General features: G+C 50.0%; 2 protein-coding genes across 4 annotated transcripts in view; one reads left to right on the forward strand and one right to left on the reverse strand.

Moving 5' to 3' along the window:
• The window catches only part of LOC134491927 (active breakpoint cluster region-related protein-like), a 171,760-nt gene that overhangs the window by 125,315 nt on the left and 22,519 nt on the right, over positions 1-23,926 (forward strand). For all 3 annotated transcript variants that reach the window (XM_063296021.1, XM_063296028.1, XM_063296013.1), the window contains 3 exons: positions 889-994; positions 2,320-2,467; positions 4,031-4,966. In XM_063296021.1, the coding sequence (XP_063152091.1) occupies positions 889-994; positions 2,320-2,467; positions 4,031-4,120 (344 nt within the window). In that variant the 3' untranslated portion in view covers positions 4,121-4,966. Of the gene's footprint in view, positions 1-888; positions 995-2,319; positions 2,468-4,030; positions 4,967-23,926 lie in introns of those variants that run through there.
• On the reverse strand, positions 10,936-15,544 carry TIMM22 (translocase of inner mitochondrial membrane 22). The gene is made up of 4 exons (XM_063295512.1): positions 15,229-15,544; positions 13,473-13,669; positions 12,646-12,718; positions 10,936-11,393 (listed from the first exon to the last, which is right to left on the reverse strand). The coding sequence occupies exons 1-4, from the start codon at positions 15,473-15,475 to the stop codon at positions 11,317-11,319; spliced, it is 594 nt and encodes a 197-aa protein (XP_063151582.1). The 5' UTR covers positions 15,476-15,544; the 3' UTR covers positions 10,936-11,316.

Raw genomic sequence — 23,926 nt, forward strand, 5'->3', positions numbered from 1 at the left:
GCCCTGCCAGCTTCTCGCTGGTCCAAGAAGTCAAGACTGCAGACTGAGAAAAGTCTTTCAACCCTCTCTAATCTAGATTCCCCTTCTCAACATCCATTTGAGGCAAACTGCAGAGGAGTGTAGGGATGACCTTGGAAAAAAGATGTGGCCACTGTTAGCGAAATATGAGCTTGGCCCAGGAAAAGAGGAAGGGTGAGAAAGAAACTCAAGATGGCCTGGCCTTGATCCTCTTTGGTATCAGAGGGAGGGAAGGGGAAATGCTGCCAGGCTTGCAAGATTCTGTGGTTATAGCTTATATCAGCCTTTCTCAACCTTTCGACCCTGGAGGAACCCTTGAAATATTTCTCAGGCCTTGAGGAAGGAACCCTTGCACATTCAGGCTCCAATATAGGCCAGAGATTACAACATTATTATGTTCACTTCATGGGTAGGCCTGGATAGATGCATGAACAGTGTTCTTAAACTAAAAATAAAGAATGAAACTTTCCTCTTTAAGGTGAAGCTGCCCAAATTTGAAATAATTTTTTAAATAAATTGTGATCTCCCAGGGAACCCCTGGCGGCCTTTCACGGAACCCGAGGGTGCCACCGAACCCTGGTTGAGAAACCCTGGCTTATATCAGTCGAGATCTAGCACTTCTTGGGGTGTCTGTTTCCTGACCTGGCCTACCTCGAAGGGCTGACACCAACTCAGATGAGGGGGGTGGTCCCAGCTGCTCAGAAAGCTCTTAAGCGAATGGGAATCTGGACCCCGAAGCTTGTGAGTGAGCGTGGGATCTGCAGCCCAGTTTTTGGCATGCTGCGAAGTCCTCTCCAGAACATTTGTGGGCAGGGGACAACTGTTGCCCAACCCACTTCCTTTCTCACTTCCACCTGGTTTTGTTTCTAGCGCTTTCGGACCCCTCCGCCAAGGAAAACTGCATGCTGCATCTCCTGCGTTCCCTCCCAGATCCCAATCTCATCACATTTCTCTTTCTGCTAGAACACTTGAAACGGTGAGTTTCCCCCTCTGGGGAGAACTGAACTTTCATTTATTTCTGCTGCACATTCTCCCTTTCAGTCCCACGCTTCAGCCTAAAAGGTTCCCAGGATTGCCAGCAAATTATTGAGACAATAAACAACACCAACAAGCAAGTACAAATGTAATAGACTTTTGCCAGCATAACAAAAACAAAGTCGAGATCTAAATAAAACCAGGAGCAATGCTTTAAAAAAAAATTGGAAAAAGAGTGTTTCAAAAGCCAGAGGAAGGAAGGAAGGAAGGAAGGAAGGGAGGGAGGGAGGGAGGGAGGGAGGACTTTTCCTTTTGGCCTAGGGAATGGAAGCCTTTTTTTGCATTACATGGGGCACCTCCTAAACTGCGCCCCCCTTCAAAGATTTCGGGGCATTTGACAAAAGAAATTTCCCTGACTTTGGGAAAGAGGAACATACAGTTCAAGGGGGGTTCAGATTCCACCGGTGCTGCTGCTGTTATTTCTCTTCTGCCCAAGGGCATTTCTGCACCACTGTTGACAGAGGGATGAGAGAGGGGGCACCAGGGCTGAGTGGTTCCCCCCACCCCTGGTCTCAGCTGTAGGCTGAACCCCGTTGGCCTTGCTTGCATCACGGTCCTCTTGAGGACACGAAACTGCTTTAAAAGCTGCGGCTTGGTGGAGTGCCGAGCTGGCCAAAAACACACCGTGGGGAATTTTGGAATTGGGGGCTGGAAGTTTGCATGCTCACCTCCCTTGTTAAAAACCAAACGAGGAGAAGTGGGAGGAGGAACAGCAAGCAACCGAAGAATGCAGAACGGGGTGGGGGGGATCAGTGTGGCCTGGAAGGAGAGCCCATTTGGTCCCTCGCTGAGGGAAGGGGACATGTTTCGTTCCACATCTGTGCTGCTGGGCAGGGCTCAACTGCGGTCGGCTTGTTGCTTTTGGGAGAACGGGGAGGGAAAAACTGCACGCAGCTGTTTCTCACTGTAGCGGGATTTTCACGCTGGGTTTCCAGGGCAGGGGCTGGCTCTGAGCCAGGATGGTCTGTGGTAGCATCTGGAGAAGGGTGCTGGGAGATTTCCAGAGCCAAAAGTTTGGGATGGGAGGGGTAGAAGATGGGAACTGCAAAAAAAATGGGATGGTGCCCCATCAAGGCAGGCACAAGAAGGATTGCAACAGGAGTTGTGTAACTTTCTGGAGTGGGAATGGCAAGAGGAGAGGAATACGGTTGGGAAAACGTGAGAAAAATTGTTCTTTTCCAACAGGGCTTGGCTGGGATAAAAACCAGCGCTGGCCACGTCGCTCTTGCGTGGCTCTGAAATGCCCCCCCCCCCTTGTTGCAACAGGGTTGCTGAGAAGGAGCCTGTCAACAAAATGTCCCTACACAACCTGGCTACTGTGTTTGGCCCGACGTTGTTGAGACCTTCTGAAGCGGAGGGCAAAGGGCACCTCAGCTTGGCGTCGGACATCTGGTCCCACGATGTTATGGCCCAGGTACGAGGATGGGAGTGTGGTGGGTGGGGAAGTGCATCTGCCCAGTCAGGCTGGCACCCTCGGCTGGATGGTCTTTCTGGAAAGGTGCCTGCTGCAAAACAGCAAATTCTGTTTCTCGTTGTGCTGAAGACAAGCCCCGTTTGGGGGGGGGAAATCACACCACGCTCCAAGTCATCTCTGCTTCCTCCCTGCCGTTTGCAAGACTGGCAAGTCAAAACACCAACTTGCTTTTTGGTGTGTTTCTCGTGTCAGGCAGCCTAGCCATTTTTTTATTTCACATTGCATTGTCAAGCCCCTGTTTACTTTTTGCAGGCAAACGTATTTGGGGAGTTGGGAGAGATGGCCATTGTTTAGTAATGGGGCATAAAGATTATACATAAAAAAAAAAAAAACATTCAGTCCCCGGAAGACTGGGAAAAAGCTGGCTAGCCGCTACCAGAAGATGCCCTTAAAGCTTCGGGTGTATCTCTTAGACTATGAGAATCACCCCAAATCCAATTTGGACTTTCAAATTGATTCGGAAAAACAATTTAATTCAATTCAGACTTTTGAATCAAATTGCGTTTTTGAATTAATGGAGAAAAAGTACTTTTCTGCCTGCCCCAAAGGCTGTTGAATTGAATCAACAAGTTGGGACTGGATGTTCCTGACATTTACATTTCGAAGCATCCAGTCAGTGCTGAGGATTGATTCAGAGATTCCTTGGGGAAATTCAAATCAAATCAATCAAATTGCCTCCAAGTAGAATTTCCAGAAAAAATATTCACCTGGCCCAAGGACCTGTTGAAGTTGGCGGCAGCATCAGCATTGACTTGTTGCAATTTGCAGTAGCTAATCTCTGCTGCAAACTTGGAAGAATAGGATTATTTCTTTGGCAGAAATTGATCCTGGCAACGCATAAATGCTACCTCCCTCAAGGATCTCTAAGGGGAATGGCGGTTTGACAAGCTAGTTTTAATAGCAAACTGCTACAACTGCTCCTTTCCAAAAACTGGCCTTTGACGCCTTTATCTCTGCTGTGCCCTTAATCCATCATTTTCCAAGAGACCCCAATCAGAGAAACACCCATCTACAGGTAGTCCTCGCTTAACAACCACAATCGGGACTGGAATTTTGGTTGCTAAGTGAAGTGATCATTAAGCGACCACTTTTTTTGCAGTGGTCGTTAAGCGAATCACTGCAGGCGTTAAGCAAACCACATGGTCATTAAGTGAATCATGTGGTTCCCCATTGATTTTGCTTGCCAGAAGCCAGCAGGGAAGGTCAAAAATGGTGATCACGTGACCAGGGGATGCTGCGACAGGTCATAAATGCAAACTGGTTGCCAAGCGCCCAAATCGTGATCATGTGAGCATGGAGATGCTGTGATAATCGTAAGTGTGAGGACTGGTCATAAGTCAGTTTTTTCAGCACCGTCGTAAGTCTGAACCATCACCAAACAAATGGTCATTAGGCGAGGACTACCTGTGTTCTGAGTTCCTCCCATCAAAGACACCGAATGGCTCTGGGCAGGAGTGACATCTGAATCCCTGTTTTGGCTCACGTTCTGGGTTTTTTGTTCAGGTCCAGGTGCTGCTGTACTATTTGCAGCATCCGCCCATTTCCTTCGCCGAGCTCAAACACAACGCTCCCTACTTATCCACGGATGTGTAGCCTGCGCTCCGCAGCCGAACCGCCGCCTGCGTTTTCTAAGCAGAAGAGCACCGGGCAGACGCAGCCTCTGGACGCTGAACCTGCTGAGGGCTTTGGGCTCTTCTGGGGCAAAATCTGCCTGCACACCCCCCGGACTGTTTTGTACAACTTTTTTCCTATCCCCCGACTAGTCCAGCTCTTTTTCTGCACAGCAGCCCCACCGTTCTCCACGTTTACACGTGCAGGAGTCATCCTTACGCACGTCCATTGGGCCGCCGAAAGGAAGTGAGCGATGGACAAAGATTGGGGCCCAGCCTTGACTGGACTCCCATGCTGGTCCAGAAAGTTGTCATCTTCTGGGTTCCACAGAGTGCTAGAGCAGCCAAGTCCCTCCCGCCCCCACCTGTCTTGCTCCCCTGCGGTCTGCAGCCATGCTTATTCCTTTTGCTCCGTCCCTGGCAGTTGCATGTATGGTACGAGCTTGGATTTTCCTTCTTCAGAAGCTTCAACACTCCCCTTCTCTCTTTTCACTTCTCCTTCCCCTTCCTCTCCGTTTTCTTGGCTGGCGGATCCAGGGACTGATCTCGGCGTTCCCTTCCTCCGTCAGGCCAAGTTGGAAGGAGTCGGGGGGTGCTCAAGGAGGCCTAGTCTGGCTCTGGTTTCTGTCCCGGGTTATTTTTATTTTGGGGTGCTTTGTCCTGCAGTCCTTACCTGTCGGCTTTGTCGCTGTGCATGGCGCAGCTGGGACTCCACGCTTTACCCCCAACCTCATACTGTAAGGTACTCTTAACGGCAGCAGAATGAAGAGGTGGTGGCTTTGTTTCCTAGCCTTAGACATGCTGGGTGTGGTGTGTGTGACGTGTGTGTGTATGAGGGAGGGAGGGAGGAAGGAAGATACCCAGGTCTGTTGCTCCCTTCAGCGATATTTAGCTCACTTCTCTTGAGGCTAACTCAGCCCCGAGAATAAGAACAGGATTTATGGAGGCAACTGAAAGGTCCCTCGGGAATATTTGGCTGGGTGAGAAGGTGTCTTAGAAGGACAATCTTGCCAATCCCCAACTCAGCTGCCAAAGAGGCAGTTTCTGGCTTGCCTCAGCAGTTTGTCCTGCGGATCCCCCCCAACTGTGCGCTGGGCAGCACGAAAGGCCTTTAGCCATGATGGAAAAAGACGGCATCTTATGGATTATCCAGTGCTGCTGATGGGGGGGGCACCAAGGGAAGAGCTTTCTCAGCCTTTCAGGAGTGCAGAGGTCGTGTTTCTCGCCGGGATGGGCAAAGAGGCGAAAGAGAGCTTTGCCCTAAAACGCAGCAAGGAAAGCTAGACGGTCTGTCGGTTGACGCCGCCAGGGTCTCCCCAGGCCAAATGGGCTCAAAATTTATCCAAAGCAACTGATCAGCCCAGGAACTGGGTTTGTGTGTGGGGGGGGGCAGAGGGCATTGTTTGTTTTGCACATCCATTTGTTCGGTTTTAAGGCCCACTGAGTGACCCAAAGCTGAGCAACTCTGTCCTTTAAGGTGTGGGGGGGAAAAGCCACTTTAACATCATCTTCAGCTGACAGACACACCTACAGGATGTCTGAACGCGGCCTTGGCTCTTTCTGTTTCCCATGTGGTGCCCAGCAGAGATCCAGCACCCAGTTTCCTCGGCAGGCCAGTCTCGGTTGCTCACCCTCGCTGCCACCCCGTCCCTGCCAACCAGAGGAGGTATTCCCACAGCCACCCTGCACATTACATGGGACTTCTGTCCTCAAAGGGGAAGGTGACGTGTCGCCATTCAGGGACCAAATATATCTGACTGGCCAGGGGCTGGATTTCCCCACCCCCTGGTAGCTGTCGTTTCACGAGACTGCCCAGCTTCGAGCTCGCCAACTATAATAACTGTGCCTACCTATTTTGTCCCCGTCCCCTTTATAGACGGAGTCATCCCTATGGAGGAGACATAAAATGTCCCCCCCCCAAAAAAAACAATAGCAACTATCCTTTCTTTGTTCCCTGGTAAAAGTGGGGCCAAGGGGAAAAACTGGGATTTCAGGAGCTACAAGTAGACTAGAAACGGGTGACTGATACTGGACTTGAGAAATATACACGCACACATAATGTGTCTGTGCATGTATTTGCAAGAGAGAGGTGTGTGTGTGTGTGTGTGTGTGTGTGTGTGGTGTTCTGTTGCAGGTTTTTTCCCTGTAGATGACAAACTTCAATGGATGAAAAACCATGTAAAAGATAAAAAGATGTTAATAAATGCAAAGGCCATACGTTTGCATAAATTACTTTGGGAGCGCTGTTGTTTGTTTGCAAATGAAAAAGCCAAAGACGACTTTGGCTGCATACCCACAAAGTGCCTTCACCTGGGGGTGGAGTTAGCCCACCTGTAGGGTTCACATGAATGTAGGGTTCTGGGCGATGAACTTGCCAAAGGGATGGGTTCACACCACACCCTAAGCCACAGAAAGATTGCCAAGGTGAATATTAATCCAGTGTTTCTCAACCTTGGCAACTTTAAGATGGGTGGACTTCAGCTCCCGGAATTCCCCAGCCAGCCATGCTGGCTGGGGAATTCCGGGAGCTGAAGTCCACCCATCTTAAAGTTGCCAAGGTTGAGGAACACTATACCATTTGAAAGGGTTATGCAAGTTGTACGAACGGTCACTGGTGGTTGGGCTGGATGCAATTTAAGAGACACTGCAGGAGAAAAAAGACAGACATGGCCTTTGTAGCAAATCCCCACTTTATCTATTTTCTTATTAAAATACGGTGTACATGGGGAATATTAATCCACAGTGACTCATTCCAACCTCAGAACGGTGGCTGAGCCTGGAGCGAGCCACGCCAAGCTCCACGGAAGCGTGCTGACGTTGAAACAGGCCGTTCAGCCCACGCCCCTGCCGGTGGTCATTCTGATCCCGGCTCACTTCCAGAGGGCAGAACAGCGCCCTTCCCGACGGAAACGTTCTCCCTCGTTTCATACGAACCGGTTTGGATTTTCCTATTTTCCCGTTCTGGGCTGATAAATCTAGTTCTCGTAGTTTTCTCTTGCAAAGACAGAGGTAGGACAGTTCCTTATGTGACACTCAGGTATGAACACACCGGCATTACAAAACAGCCGTACCAGTGGCTTAAACTGAGCATTTACTGGATAAATTCTGCCCCAGTGAAGGACTTGGCCAAGGGAACAGGAAGGCGAGGTGGCATTTGTGGTTCCAGCTTTGTGGTGCTCTAGCCGCCTAAAATAACGGATTTGTGTGGGGATACCCCAGCCCTTACTTATTCAAGCACGGCAAGAACAAGACTGTCCGGGCAAAGTCGGAGCACTTCTGGACTGGGCTCCTGTTCTGCCTGGACAAGCTGAACCTGCAACCCCCCCCTCAAATTTCTCCCTGTTCCCCGGGGGGTAAGCCCACCATTTGGGGTCTAAGAAATGAAAACCACGGGAGAGCTTCATTATGCAACTTGGCAAATATAATTCTCCTAAGCAACGAGTGTCGTTGCCATGGGAAAGGCAGGAAGGATATCTGGTGTTCTTCCATCCTCCTGTTGGGTGTCACTTCGCAAGCCTGTTTGAACTGCTGTTGTTGGTCTATAAATTGGCTGTGAGTCAGGAGCAGGCTGGGGCTGATACCAAGATAAATTTTTGCTCTGCGTGCAAAACGTCCTTTAGTTCCCTCTCATTCGTTTCAGTTCAAAACATGAGGCAGTCCAGAACCAGGATTCAAGCCTATCCTCAGACAGGGACCTTCAGGCCAGTTACTCTCTCACAACCCAACCCACCTCACCGGGCTGTTGTTCGGAATCCCAGAGGAAAGATGGGACAGAAATGCAATGCATAAATAAAATAGGCGAAGAAGAAAACCCGTCTCTGCTTGAGACCTCCAGTGTTTCGTTCTGGCCTGAAGAATCTCATCTGGTTGGAAGAGACACAGTATCTGAGCTACAGGTAGTCCTCGCTTAACAACCACAATTGGGAGCAGAATTTTGGTTGCTAAGCGAAGCAGTCATTAAGCAAATCTGGCCTGATTTTATGACCTTTTTTGCAGTGGTCGTTAAGCAAATCACACAGTTCCCCATTGATTTTGCTTGCCAAAAGCCAGCCGGGAAAGTTGAAAATGGTGATCCCGTGACCGCGGGATGCTGCAATGGTCATAAATGCAGACTGGTTGCCAAGCGCCCAAATCATGATCACGTGATTGCGGGGATGCTATGATGTGAGGACTGGTCACAAATGGTTTTTTTTCAGCACTGTTGTAAGTCCGAACCATCACTAAATGAATGGTTGTGAAACAAGGACTACCTGCAATATCCTGGGAGCCTGTGTGTATCTATCACGGGCATATCTGGGTAGACGTGGCTATTGTGATGGTGTTCAAGTAGTCAGTGTCCCTGAATAGGAATGTCCTTCCCTGTTCCTGTGGCCACTTCCTTTCCTTTCATTGCTGACAGGGTCCATTTTGATGCAGGCTCTGCCTTCTTTCTGGAGGAGGAACTGGGGTCAGGGTGACCCTGGTCTGCCTCTGCATCTATTTTAAGCAGCGGCCAGAATAACTCCCTTCCACGATCATCCCTTTTGCATCCGCTGCACAGTTCACCGGGCCCTGCAGGTGTGCTGTGTGGGGACTTCTGCCTCCGTGTTTCGATTACATTATATAATGCAGTTGCATAACAGGTATGGCAGCTTTGGCCGGTCCCATTTCCCTCATCTGAGTCTGCCCTCCTTCCCTCGGCGGTTGCTTATTTAGGAGAAGACCAACCGCTCCCCGTTTCAGCGACACACTCCGAGGCGCAGGGCTGCTCAAACCCTGGGCCAGGTGAGCGCGCACCTCAATCCTAGACTGGTGACTTCAGGTTAATCAGGTCGCAGGAGTTACTGCCACAAGCTGGGATCATAGAGCGCAAAAGCAGACCGTGTTAACAGACCTCTTTAGGGCGTCCTTCAGAGAAATTCTTCACTTACTGCAAAAGAAGGGTGCCCACCTGCTGGAAGGTCCATTCGGCACGAAAACCTTTTTCAGTGCTAAAAAAAGGCTCGGTTGCCTTCTGGGGCAGCGATGCTGCTTAAGGTCCTGCCTGGCTCCGAGTCACAACCTGCCGCATTAGCACCCAGTTAGGCCCTGAAACGGCGTCCACTGTTACCTTCTGGAGACTCCGGCCACGCTCTCCAGGCCTTGGGACGGGGGAGATGCCCCCTGGCCTGGCCCTGCACTCTCTGCATGACTGACAGAAGCCCTGCAATTGTGCGCATTCCTCCTGAACCTTTCACAGGACTGCTAAGCCCCTTCTGCCAATGGGACCGTTGACAGGCCGAGGCTCAGGACCGGGAACCGAGTGGCTTTCCCACCAAGGAATGGCACCTCCTCTTGGCTACTGTGCAGGAAAGGCGAGAGGCAGGAGAGAGAGGAGGACCCAGTTCGTCCCTTCTAATCTAGCGCACAACAGAACTGCGGAGGATCTCGCGGCCAGCCCGGTAAAGTGGCCAATTGCAGGCATCTGAGGGCGTGACGTCACGCATCTCTGCTAGGCAAACGCCGCATCGGAGAGAAAAGGTTCTGGAGCGGCTTCTGCGGCCCAAAACACCCAACGCGGGTAGGGCAAGGAACTCCGATCGCTGCATGCCTCTCTTCTAAGGCATCGCAAAGGCCTCCTGGGCAACAGCTGTGATGTTTGGGGCGTCTCCTGCAAGCTGCAGGTGGCCGGACGCCGACCGTGGCCGGATGCCTTTCCTCCTCCATCCCAGCTACGACAGACGATGTTCTTCCGTGCCGAGAAATGTGGCTCACGTGCCCCCTTTCAGGAGAGAGAAGGGAGTTCCTGCCTCCTGATTTTGAACCAGGCAGTTCACGGTTGAGCTGTTGGCAGAGGGGTGGGGGGGGACTGCCAGTCCCTGGGGACGCCCCCTTCGCCCCCACTGGGGCCCAAGAACGCACGATGGGGAAGTCCCGGTCTGCAAAGCTGGAGCCTCCGCCCGCGCTGCCTTGCCAGCTCGGCACCACTTGTGGCCAAGAGGTCAACCCCAGCCTGGCCAGCTCGGAATCCAGCCCCGCGCCTTGCTTTCAGCGGTGGACCGCGAAGGTCCCAGAAGCCGAAGCACCAGCTCTCCTCCCCGGGTAATCAAACGTGGATGCTGCCCGGGAGCAAGCAAGCTCCATTTACAGGTAGTCCTCACTTAATGACCAATATTGGGACTGGAACTTCCATTGCTAAGCAATGCGGTTGTTGAGTCACACCTGACTTTATGACCTTTTTTGCTGCAGTCATTCGGCAAATCACCGTGGTCATTAAGCGAATCATGCCGTCTTTAAGCAAGTCTGGCTTCCCCCATTGACTTAGTCAGAAGCCAGCTGAGCAGGTCACAAATGGCCATCACGTGACCCCAGGATGCTGCAATTGTCTAAGTGCAAGCTGGTTGCCAAGTGCCTGAATTCTGATCACATGACCATGGAGACGCTGCGACGGTTGCAAGCGCCAGGATCGGCCATAAGTCACTTTTTTCAGCACCACTGTAACTTCGAATGGTTGTTAAATGAATGGTCACTAAGTGAGGACTACCTGTAGGTCTCAGCCCTAATACCTATAGACAGCAGCGTCTGTGGGGAGAGTCAAGAAGGTAAGATGGCGGAACAACATCATGACACCAAGCCCCATCCCTTTTGTATCTGCATATGTCACATTCCAAAAAAGGCAGGGCCGGGAAGGGCTTGCATCACGTCACATCCTCCATCTTGCCTTTTTTGACTCCAGCCCCTATAGAGGCTGCTGGCTTTAGATCCGTCACCCCCATCAGAGTCACCTGGCTTGCCTCTGAATTTCCGCCGTGAACTACTAGCTACAAAAACTCTTAAAACTTTGAAAGTTTGTTCCCATTTTATTAGTAGGTGTCACTTCACAGTGTCTGGAAAAATTCAGCATTTGCATTCTTCCTAATCCAAACACGTAGTGGCAAAACTGTAATTCTCTCTTGGTAGTAAACGCTGATATAATGTAATAGCAGCTCGATTCACAGATCTCAGCAGAAGATCTCAGGAGAATACATCGGGATCCTCCGTGGTTCTTCTCCTACAATGGCTGACTTCGAATTCTCACAGACGGGGTCCACATCCACCTTCTTCTAGGACATGGCTCAGACACACCACCTCTTTCTGTAAGCACTGGGTGTCCACGAAGCCAACTGGGCCCGCTGTCCTCCCCAGCTGACATCAGACAGTCCTTATTGTTGGCCCCAGCTGCTACTGTAAATAATAGTCAATCACTGCAGAGAATGCAGCAAAGCCCCCACAGCCAAGGACCCCTGCTTTTAGGCCAGCTGCAAGGAAATGGGGAGAAGGCTGTTACTCATTTAGTTATTATTTATTCATTCGATTTATGTAGCCACCCATCTCACTTTTACGTGACTCTAGGCAGCTTACAATATAATACATAATGCACAATATAAAATAAAAATAAAACATAGCAGCCAGGCACTATCTAGCCCATGCTGGCTGGGGAATTTTGGGAGCTGACGTCCACACATCTTAAAGCTCGTGAGGTTGAGAGACACTGAGCTAGCCAGTCATTCGCACAGACAGAAGACGGGCTCTATCCCATGCCTGGGACCCCAGGCTCAGGCACAGAACCAGGTTTTCAAGGCCTTATGAAAGGCCAACAGGGACAGGACCAACCTATTCTCGGGGGGGGGGGGGTGATGTTCCACAGGGTGGGTGCCACAGCAGAAAAGGCTCTCCTTCTGGGCCCCGCCAGCCCAACAGTATCACCAAGTTGTAGGGCTGGAAGAGGCCATGAGGATCATCCTCTAGGATGCCCAGTAAAACCAACTAAATCATCCATGGGAGGTGGCTGTTCAGCCTCTTAAAGTCTGCAGCCAAGGTTCTTTCTTGAGCTAAGCCTGAATCGTTATCCTAGAAAACATTCTTCACTAACACGAACGTGTTCCATCTGAATGCCCTCTACAGGATTCCATTACTTTGAATGATAGGCTAGATCATGCATCTCGGAGCATCATGGTTTACGTTTGCTCTGTAGCCTGGTTCACCCACCATTTCCAAACCCTACTAGGGAAGGGTACTCCCAGCAGAACTGGAAGCAACAGCTCTTTGAGGAAAGACAGGAATGGGCTCAGAAACCACTCTGGGTTTCCCCAAAGAACTTTAAACATAAAGAGCTTACTCGGAGAGTCGTCTGATGTGCTTAGGGAAGATCAGCGCTTGGGATTTTAAGCAACCATCCCTGCTGGCCCAGCACTCTTTAAAAAATAAGGAAAGATTTCCGCTGCCAACGAGGCACTGGCCCCGTCTGAACCCTGCGTAACGTTAAACTGGTTTTCTCCACCTTGGCAATCTCTGGAGATGCCTGGACTGCAACTCCAGGAATCGGTGGCACCCTGCCCACGTTCCGGCAGGCCGAGACTCACGGAGCAGCCTCTCCCCTCCCTCTGCTCCAGCCAGAGGCAGCTGCAGCTGTGTGCCAGGTACAGCTTCCTCTTGGGAGAATGGCCGGGCGCCAACTCCACCGCGGAATGTGCCCCGGCGCCCCTCCAACTGCTGGAGGGCAGCGCTCACCTCTAAAGCCAATGGCCCCGCCAGTAATGCATCCGCTCGTGACGCTGTTTTTCCAGTCGGATTTGCCTCGGTACTGAAAGGCAAGAAACCGTCCGTCAAGGCCACCCACAGGCAGCTCCACGTCTAGCATCTCCTCTAAACAGCCGGGCGGCTTTCACGGCTCGCCCCCACCTGGCGTTCTCCAGAGATGCTAGGACACTCCCCGGGGAAAGGCAGGGAAGGAAGGGTCAGCCTGGGGAAAGGCTCTGGGCTTCTGAGTGGCACACGAAAGAGGAAATAAATCCAGGGGGTGAAATAAGGGGGGGCCGCAAGGATGCTCTTAAAACTAATGCGTATTACACTGATTATGCTATGTAATAACACTGCAGCAATTTATGCTAATAATATAAAAACAATCAGTGAAAAAAATAAAAACGATCGTCTCATTGTGGCACCAGAGACTACGCCTGTCTCCGTAGCTGGTAAAGCAACACAGGAGCTCTGAACTTTTAAAAGGCTGGAGACTGGGATACTCTTGACGGTCAGCGGCTCCCAAGTATACGATACTTTAATGGCTGTATTTGCTTTGCGAGTCTCTCAGACACCCCATATGTGCTTCCTACATTAAAAAAAAATCAGTGTTATGTGGAGCATCCCTATCTTCTAGCCTCAGACAAAAGTCAGATGGTGCTACTGGAGAGAAGAGCTCTAAAACCAGGATGTGGGCAGCTCTGGTCCCCAGGACACAGAAGGACAGAGGCAGCCGTCCATTAGTGCTACCTTTCCTCTTCTTTCTTTAAAGGAGCCAAAACAAGAACTTAGTCGATCAAAACGAGTAGGTTACTCACAGATTCCACCAGGCATTCAGTGCAGGAGAACATGGCACCCACAATGGCAAAGTTTTTGGCGTACGACATTCCCCTTTGCCCCATATCTTTCAAGACTTCTCTGGCTGTCGGTGTGCGGTACGGGTCCTTAGGGTCAAATCCCACGTTGGTATCGATGCCAGCTGTGAACACGCCAAAGGCACCCCCCAGGACAAAACCTGCCAGACCAGAGTCACAAGGAGGCCAGTCAATGAACCTGCCCAAGACCAGAATGATGGGAACAGCCCTCCCTGCATCTCTGGAGGTCGCCAAATGGGGGTCAAAAACCTTGCCTTAATGTTATCTTTACTGTACAGGATTGTCATACACAGTGCGTGTGTGTTGCCTGTGTGTGTGCGTGAGTGGGTGGAGAAAAAAAGAGAGACATGCCTTTCAGTTCAGCAGGACCCCTGCTCCTGTAGGGTTTGGGGGTTTTTTTGCAGTGATAAGGGTGTAGGTTGCTATTGCCTTCACCAGCAATGTATTTCAGCTTCCCATCTTTACATAATAAAGTTAGATAACTACCTCCAAGCTGATTTTGGTATTAGGTAGATGCTGGCTGGGAATTCTGGGAGTTGAAGTCCACACATCTTAAAGTGGCCATGGTTGAGCAACACTGACTTAATTAATGTAATCCATCATCTCTTCGTATTACATGCCCAGAGTGTTTGAGTTTTGGCTTGCTGATCTTGGCCCCCAGAGAGCAGTCAGCCTTGATTTGGACGGGAACTGATCAGCTGGTTCTTCTTGCAGCTTATTATTATAATTATTAATTTGACTTAGACGCAGCCAGACTCCAAATCAACTTGAGCTCACGGCATAAAACCAGATAATTAATATACAATCTCCATGTGCAAGTACACACCCCATACTACAACCCTGTACAGGTAGTCCTCACTTAACAACTATTTGTTTAGTGATGGTTCGGACTTATGACTGTCGCAGTGTCCCGCGGTCACGTGATCACCATTTTCAACCTTCTCAGATGGCTTCTGGCAAGCAAAATCAATGAGGAACTGCATGATTCGCTTAACAACCACATGGTTCACTTAACGCCTGCAGTGATTCGCTTAACAACCATTGCAAAAAGGTTGTAAAATTGGGTCAGATTCACTTCATGACTGCTTCACTTAGCAACCAAAATTCCAGTCCCAATTATGGTCATTAAGCAAGGACTACCTGTAAGGTACACCTGGACTTTCAGACAAAATAAAGCTTTTTCTCCCCAACGGAGGGTGACCCCTGGCGACTTTACAGGCACATCCATGAGTTTTTCTCGGCAATCCTACGAAAATGGTTGCCCCTGCCTTCTTCCTGGGCTCTGCAGTTTAACTCACTGGAGTTGCAAGCCTATAGGGGTAACATTTGAGCTGGGTGGCCAATAGTCAATGAATGAATGAAAATAAATAAAATAAAATAATAAAATAGTTAAAATACATTTTCTAGCAAACCCAGCCCTCTCCATAGGGGCAAGCGGCTACAGCTCCCATCATCCCCGCCCACCCCTCGGTCCAGGGGCGGGGCTGCCCGCTTGAGCTGCCAATCTCCCCACGGGCGCCAGCGGGCAGCAGAGGGACGGCGAACTCCCTCTCCGTCGCCACCTAGCGGCTGCCTGGAGCATCGCAGCGCCAGCCAGGTAATCCGGGGCGGGGGCGATGGGAGTTGTAGTCCCAGCGACTCCGGGGGGCGCACCAGTGTGAAGGGCGAGCCTGCCTTAAAGGCCCTCCGAAACACCCACCCCCGACGCAGGCCAGCGCCGCCTTGAAGGCGCAGCTCTCCATGGCGCGCTCGATCATCTTCTGCTCAGGGCTCTTGACGGGCGCCGGGAAGCCCCCGAGGGCGCCCGGCGGGAAATCCGGCCTCGGCCCGCGCTTTTCGCCCACCAGGTACTCCAGCAGGAGGCTGTACTGCAGCGGCGAGGCCGCCTCCGGAGCCCGCCCGGCTTTACCGGGCTTCCTCGGGCCTGCGGGGAAGGCCGCCGCCATGACGGTTCTCTCCTCACAACTCGAAGCCTACAGCTCCCGTCATGCCGCTCGCCGCTCGCCCCGGTTTCCCCAGTGGCACTCCTGTCGCGGAGCTTCATGGGAAATCTAGTACAATGACCGAGGGGGGAAATTCATTCGTTGGGATTCGATTGCGCAAGCGCCCTCTCTTGCCCAGTCCCGCTGCTTGCTTTCAGATGGACTACAATTCCCGGCGTGCCCTCAAAGGCTCGCGATCAAAATGCACGCTCAGGGACAGATGGGATTGGTAGTTTTAAGGTGGGTCGGGAGGCTTTGACTTGCGCGAGGTAGCCCCCTGCCGGAGCCGTTGCAAAGGGGAGAATTTCAGAAGGGCTGAGCATCTCCGGGGAGGACAGGTGAGGAGGCTGCAGGTAAGGAGGGCTCCGTGCCAGAAGGCGAAAGAGGCAGCTGGGATGGAGGGATTTTGCCCCGGGGAGCCCATATGATGATCTTAGTCGATAATTGCGGTGGATCATGCATTCTAAAAAATACTGTTTCTATTTATAGCATTTGTGTATGTATTTAATGTCAGTCAGTTTGATAAAGGTCACCTGCTTGCACATCATAAATCGCTGTATTTTTATTTGTAGAGCACCTTCTGAATGTATGGTATTTTAAAATATTTATTTATTTATCTGTTGTATTTTTATACCGCCCATCTCAAAATGACTCTGGGCAGTTTAGGGTTTTTGTTTTTGTTTTTATGAAGAACAAGGATTTCCCAGACTAAAAGACTTATAAAAGAAATAAGAAACCCCAACAGAATGGGGTGGAATAGCAGAGGGTCGAGGCCTAATGAAGCAGGATAGGGAAAATCTCCTTTGGTGGTTACAGAGACACATTTATGCACTTTTCTTGGCAACACGTAGATAGGTGTATTGCCATTGCCTTTTGCAGGCTGTTTTCTCAACTTCCCAGTTTAGTTTACAGCCCTGGGATCTCCTGATTATCTCCCATCCAACTACTGACTGGATTGAATCCTGCTTTACTTTTCCATGTTTGACCAAGGTTGGCTAGGTACTGCCACCTAGTGGGTCAAAGTAGGATAGCAATCTTGGATTACTGGACACATTACCACATCTTAATAAATTATATCAGGTTAAAATATTGTTCCTAGGTTGCTATCTAATCTGCAATAAGACTGTGTCCACATTCACCTAGTTACTGAATTTACACATTTTATTTATTTATTTATTTATTTATTTATTAAATTTATATCACCGCCCATCTCCCCCAATGGGGGCCTCTGGGCGGTTTACCATAAATAGCATTAAAAACATAGCCACATAAAAATATACATAAAAACAAATGTAAAATCCAAGTGGAGGTGGAACACAATCACTGAGGGGTGCTATGGCGCCAGCCATCCCCAGGTGGAGCTATCGCTTTCCCCCTCCCAAGCAAGGCGGCAGAACCAGGTCTTCAGTTTCTTCCGGAAGTCCGAAAGCGAGGAAACCCGTCTCAACTCCAGGGGCAAGGTGTTCCAAAGGGCGGGCGCCACTGCAGAAAAGGCCCACCTCCTGGACCCCGCTAGATGAAATTCCTTTGCTGACGGGGTCCGTAGCATGCCCTCCCTGCCTGACCGGGTGGGACAGGTCGACGTTATGGGGATGAGACGGTCCCTCAGGTACCCTGGCCCCAAGCCATGTAGGGCTTTAAAGGTGATAACCATCACCTTGAATTGGACCCGGAAGCAAACAGGTACCCAATGCAGCTTGTGTAACAGTGGTGTGACACGGGCTGATTTTACAGCACCGGTAATTGTCCATGCAGCCGCATTCTGGACCAGCTGAAGCTTCCGGATGCTCTTCAAGGGTAGCCCCATGTAGAGCGCATTGCAGTAGTCTATATGGGAGATGACAAGGGCATGAGTGACTGTTCGGAGGGCATCTCGATCCAGGAATGGGCGTAGCTGGCGCACCACCCGGAGATGTGCAAAGGCCCTCCTGGCCGCGACTGCCACCTGCTCTTTGAGCAGGAGTCGCGAGTCCAGGAGGACCCCCAGGTTCCGCACTGGTTCCAAATGGGGCAGTGCCACCCCATCCAGAACCAAAGATGACAATTTCCTGGAACCCGAGGGGCCATCAGTCCACAGCGACTCTGTCTTACCAGGGTTCAGTTGAAGCCTGTTGTTCCCCATCCAGACCCCCACAGCCCCCAGGCACTGAGAGAGGGCAGTGACCGCATCACTTACTTCACCCAGGATGGAGATGTATAATTGGGTATCATCAGCATATTGATGATACCTCATCCCATGGTGACGGATGATCTCAACCAGCGGTTTCATGTAGATGTTGAAGAGGAGAGAGGACCGAACCCTGCGGCACCCCACAATGGAGGGGTCGAGGGCTGGATCTCTCCTCTCCTATCACCACCGACTGGGACTGGCCCTGGAGGAAGGAGGTGAACCAGCGCAGAACTACACCACCCACCCCCAACCCCCTGAGCCGCCCCAGAAGGATTTTTTATTCTTTATTTTTTATTTCTATTTATAGTATTTTTACTGTATTTTATTTTTTGTATTATTGTGATGGTTTTAATCGCTTGTTGTAAACCGCCCAGAGGCCCCGACGGGAGGAGATGGGCAGGGATAAATTAGATAGATAGATAGATAGATAGATAGATAGATAGATAGATAGATAGATAGATAGATAGATACATACATACATACATACATACATACATACATACATACATGCCATGGTTGATGGTATCGAAAGCCGCTGAGAAGTCAAGGAAAGCCAGGATGGATGCACTCCCTCCATCCCGTTCCTGCCAGAGATCATCCATAAGTGCAACCAAGGCAGTCTCCCAGCCAGGTGGCTTTCAGTTTTCTCAGATTTCAGTCCTAATTCCTGGCCAGACTAACAGTGTTGCTGTGGCTGGTCCCAAAACTCCCATTTAACAAGAGGCAAACTGTTGAGGTTGCTCCCTTCCACTTCTTCCCACCACAGCAATATTCTCTAAGTCAGTGTTTCTCAGCCTCGGCCACTTCAAGGTGTGTGGACTTCGCCTCCCAGAATTCTTGAAGTGGCCAAGGCTGAGGAACACTGTTCTGAGTTGCAACCCCCCACCATTTTTACCGGGATCAAAGAATGCCTTTGACACTCTTGTAAATCGGTGGGGCGCAACATCCATCAGCTCAAGAGTTACACCAATGAGAACTTAAAATTGAGGAATAGGCAGCAATGGCAAAACTAACAGTTTACTTACACAATAGAAGTCTAACTAAAGGCAGGCAAGAATGGTGCCCATGCATGCCACACATCACACAGCACTCCTGGGGACGGTTCGTTTCTTAGCAGGACCCTGCTCTGCCTGCAAATCATAAAGAACTTCCAGCCATCGAGGTTTTTATTATATTCATTGTATTATGTATTATACTGCTTTACAGTTTTATATTTTTATTTATGTTTTATTGTAAACCGCCCAGAGTCCCTTTGGGGAGATGGGCGGTGATAAATTTGATTAATAAATAAATAAATGATAAAATAAATGATAAATATAAGCATTTACAGTCTGGCTTTTAAGGGGGGCTCCATGTCCACAAATATCACAAATTAGCCAATGTATAAAAAGGGGAGAGTCAGAAACCATTAGTTCTTCTTCTTCTTATTATTATTTTCCTTTTTCTTTCTTTTTTTCTATTTTTTTAGGTTATTTAACTTTTGTTAAATTTGCTTCTATTTTTTTTTACTTTTATCAACATATGTGTGTGTGTGTGTGTATAGTAACAATACAGTGGAGATTTTAATATTAAGTAATTAGCTTAAGATCGAGATCATTATCATATAACCAATACTCTGATGTGAGTTGCAGTGGTTCTTTTTTTAAGGTTATATATAACTTTGGATGAAAAAAGCCAAATATTCTTATGCTTGCAATATTGACATCCTAAACTGTCACTAATATTGATAGAAATTTTTCCTTCTTTTCTCTATTCTTCATAGTTTAAGCTATCTAAATAATAGAACATCAATGCTCTCTAATCGTATCAGATTAACATCACTGTATTGAAACAATATCTTGATAACTGTATCAAGATTTATAACAATATAATAAAAGGGAGTGGGGGGTGGGAAGAGCTACGCCAGGATTTTCCAAGCATCCTGAGTGGGCCTGATTTGGAGAAAACGTGGAGTTGAGACGCTTTTAAGAGGTAAAGCTGGGGGCTTAAACCTCTGCAATTTTGTGCCTTCCAACCCCCCAAACAAATAAAAAAAACCAAAGTTGGGGGGACAACACCTTTGATGGAGGTCCTGCTACTGGTACGCCTCATGTGGACTGCAAGAGGAACTTTTTCAACTGCTGTTGTAAAGACAGATGAGGCTGGAAACATGCCCACCTCCCACTTTTTATATCTGGTGTGTGTGTGTGTGTGTGTGTGTTTGAAAAATGAAGTCTGGGCAGAGGAAGGAGCACCCCAAGGGGAGCGGCATGCTGATCCCCAGAGGCGGTTTTTTCCTTCTGGGTTGCTCTGGCTGGTGGCATCTTTCCAGAGTCAGAAGGAGAGGAGATTTTCCTTCATTTGCTCCCTGAACCTTTCAGCTGGAGATGGACTTGTCTGCAGAGGGGAGATGCGCTATGGTCCCACGCTTCTTCGTACCGGTTCAGACCACGGGCTCGCCTCGCTCAGTCCCACCCAGGCCAAGAGGCGCAGAGCCAGGCGCAGAGCCAGGCGCACGCCACGCGTGGCTCTCCGTCTTGCCCAGAAGCCTCTTCCGTGCGCCTTGTCCGATGGCGGGGCCGGCCCCGTGGCGATTCCCTCATGTGCTCGGGCGAGGTCGGGCTGTCCGCAGGAGGGCCGTGCTCAGAGGCCGAGTGTGCACCTGGCTTCTCGCTCGCCCGGCAACGCTGCACCTGGGCCTGTCATTCAGGTTCCTCTCCCACCTGGACAAGTGTCTGAAAGCAGCCTGGTGGCCTCCACATGCGTTAGGACTTTGGCTCCCAGAAGGATTTGGCTGCGCTGGCTAGGAACAGGAGGGTCGGGGGAGGACAGTAAAAAAAGTCAAGATGGCTGCTGCAGAAAGTCAGGATGACTGATGTGACTGAAGCCCTGCCTCCTCTTTATGTGCACTGGCCTTTCCTTCCTTCCTTCCTTCCTTCCTTCCTTCCTTCCTTCCTTCCTTCCTTCCTTCCTTCCTTCCTTCCCTCTTTCTCTCTCTCTCTCTTTCTCTGGCTCCCTCCCTTTTTTCTTCCTTTCTTCCTTCCCTGTTTCTCCTTCCTTCCCTCCCTCCCTATTTGTCCTTCCCTCCCTCCCTCCCTCTGTTTCTTCCTTCCTTCCTTCCTTCCTTCCTTCCTTCCTTCCCCTCCCTCCCTCCCTCTTTTTCCTTCCTTCCTTTCCCTCCCTCCCTCCCTCCCTTTCTCCTTCCTTCCCCTCCCTCCCTCCCTATTTGTCCTTCCTTCCCTCCCTCCCTCTGTTTCTTCTTCCTTCCTTCCTTCCTTCCTTCCTTCCTTCCTTCCTTCCTTCCTCCCTTCCTCCCCCTCCCTCCCTCCCTCCCTCCCTCCCTCTTTTTCCTTCCTTCCTTTCCCTCCCTTCCTCCCTCCCTTTCTCCTTCCTTCCTTCCCCTCCCTCCCTCCCTCCCTCCCTCCCTCCCTTTCTTCTCCCTCTTCTTTTTTTCTCTTTCTCTTTTCCCTTCCCCTCCCTCCCTCCCTCCCTTTCTTCTCCCTCTTCTTTTTTTCTCTTTCTCTGCTTTTCAGACCCTCTTGCGCAGGGTCTGAAAAGCAGACTGAACCACATTACAGGGCCAGCCACGCTGCTGCTGCTGTGTAACTGGAAAGGAAACTCCTGTCTTGCAAAATCAGATTTGTGAGGTAGCCTTCTGGGGGGAAAAGCCCTGTTCTGTCAGGATTTTGGCTTGTGCCACCAGTGAGCTCCGTCTCTAGTCTTTAGGGAGGTGTTTTCTACCGCCTTGTGGCGAAGTGCAATGATTTCCCCCCTTTAAATATCCTGTCCCCATGGTGACTGCGAGAACAAAGGCCCCTTGCTGATAGATGCCTACTGACTTCCCAACTGTGGGTCCAATTGCCAGGAGAGAGAGAATCTGCATTTACTTTCACTTACCATATTTGCTCCCTCGCCCCAAATCCCTTTCTGGCCTTTTCTTTCTCCTCTTCCCTGTGTGCTCTGGTTTCTCTGCGCATAGCTGTTTTGCTTGCTGGGCCACCATCCTGCTCAACACTCTAGTCCTCAGTGTCCTCTCCATTAACTGCCTGTCATCTCTCCTCTGCAGCCACCCACAACCCACCCTGTTACAGTTCTGCAAGCTTTCCTTGCAAGTTCTCAGGTGGCAGCTGACCAAGAGCCAGTTTGGTCTAGTGGTTAAGGTGCTGGGCTAGAAACCAGGAGGCTCTGAGTTCTAGTCCTGCCTTAGTTGTGAAAGCCGGCTGGGTGACCTCGGGCCAGTCCCTCTCTCTCAGCCTAACTCTACATTGCATTGACTAGCCTCCTCATGGTGCACCCCGGGCAACGTGACTTGTCACGGCTAAATAGTCTACACATCTGGCTGCTGGACCTCACAAGGATTTCCCAGCAAGAAAAGCAGCATGAATACTGCTATGCCATACGATTAAAAAAAAAATCTAGTTGACCATGGTTGATCCTGAAAAGCCAACTGGGTTAGACTAGGTTAGGGAAATAGATGGGAGACCACCTAGAAATCTACTTCAGTGCTGTAAAGTGGACTACAAATACCATCATCATCATCATTGTACAGGCCCTGGGAGACATTGCAGCAGACAGGCAGAGGAAGGGGCTGAGGAGAGGAACGCCTTCAACACTGGCTGATCTTGAAAAGCAAAGCAGGGTTGAACCTGGTTAGTTTTTGGATGGGAGACCATTAGGAAACCCCAGGAAACAAAATGGAGGACTGGAAATGGGCTTTGTCTAGAACAGCTATGAGTTCTGAATTGCAACTTATCCTGGGCTCTTTCTTAAGAATCCTTTAAGAAAGAACACAGCCATCATCATCATCATCATCCTCAAAGTGAAGGCTAGGTTGGGAAGTGGAAAAAAAAACAACAAACCAGGAGGTCGCATAGCAAACCACTTCAGTCTTGTGGTGGGGAAAGGCACCTGGAGGCTTCACTTCAGGGGGCAGCACCGAGTGACCATGGCTGAGCTCAAAATGTAAGCAGGACTGGGACTTCTGGTTAGTACATGGATGGGAGGCCACCACCAGAAATAGGCCAGGGCAAAACACTCTGGTATTGATGCCTAGAAAATCATATGGACTTCAGGAATGCATCAGGAGTCAAGCTCAGCTCAAGGGAGTTTATCCTTTTCCAGTTAAGCACTAAATGTTGGACCCTTGGATAGCGAATCCAGCGTGCCACCAGTCCAAGCGTGATCCGGAATACCACTGGGTTGCCCCGCTGCATGTAAAAAGGGCAGAACTTCAATCCCACAGCCATCACCACCATCTTGACTTTTTTGACTTCCCCTGTGGACACCCCTGCGCCTTCCATTTCTGAGACATTATCTTTGCATGCTTCTGAGAGAGGAGGCACCCTCCACAAACACCAACAGCGATGATTATATTTTGTTGCAGAGTGAAAAAGGAATACAGTATGTTGTCAGGGCCAGCCTCTCTTCGCAATAAGACACAGACTCACTTAATGGGTATTAAGGATTTCTGGTTTATTGGAATGATAGCTGACAGATCGAAAAACGGGAACGGGGTAGGTAGTGTGGGGGTGCCCCTTTTATACCCTCCTGTATTGCCCCGGGCTTCCCCACCCCTCAATGCCCCGATCCCTCTTGATGGGATCCTTGATGGCTGCGTGGGCGTTTTCCCCGGTGTCCTCTTTGTCTTCCTGCAACGGTTGAGTTCTCCGGGGCACCATGTGCTCCTTATCTTCACCCCTCTGACGTCCCTCTTTTCAGGTGTTGATGGGATCATGGGTGTGGGTGTCTTTGGGTGCTTGTTTTAATCCCTGATTGGATTATCTTCTTCCCCCTTTTCCTTAATGATCATGATCCACGTTGTGAGGCTCTTTGTGCCTTGCAACGAGGTCATGACATGCTGCCCCCCCAAAGATGTTCTATGGTGCTGGTTTCTCTGGGTATGCCTCATGGAACTGTCTTGTTAGTTGTCTAGCCATGACGTGTCGTGCCTGGACCCACTCTGGGTGTGAGAAATGTTTCCATCTCACGAGGTATTGGAGTGTTCCTCTTTGCTTTCTTGAGTCCAGTATTTCTTTTACTTCAAAATGTTGTTGGTTGTCTATCATTATGGGTGGGGGTGGAGGTTCTTCCGTATGCCATTTGGATGTGCTCGTTGGTTTCAGTAGTGCACAGTGAAACACTGGGTGGACCCGTCTCAAATTGTAAGGCAGTTCCAATTTGAACGTAACTGGGTTGATTACCTGTATGATTTTAAAAGGTCCGATGAATTTCGGTGCCAATTTCTTCGAGGGTTGCGAGGTCTTTAT

Source organism: Candoia aspera, chromosome 1 (genome assembly GCF_035149785.1).
Source record: "Candoia aspera isolate rCanAsp1 chromosome 1, rCanAsp1.hap2, whole genome shotgun sequence".
Taxonomy (NCBI): Eukaryota; Metazoa; Chordata; class Lepidosauria; order Squamata; family Boidae; genus Candoia; species Candoia aspera.

Excerpts from the sequence above, each read along its gene's own strand:
- TIMM22 (XM_063295512.1), bottom strand. The coding sequence starts at position 15,475 with ATGGCGGCGGCCTTCCCCGCAGGCCCGAGGAAGCCCGGTAAAGCCGGG. Across the intron at positions 13,670-15,228 it reads GGCGCTGGCCTGCGTCGGGG|GTTTTGTCCTGGGGGGTGCC; the intron begins GTGGGTGTTTCG and ends CTGGTCTGGCAG. Across the intron at positions 11,394-12,645 it reads CGGGGCCATTGGCTTTAGAG|CTGGCCTAAAAGCAGGGGTC; the intron begins GTGAGCGCTGCC and ends ATTTCCTTGCAG.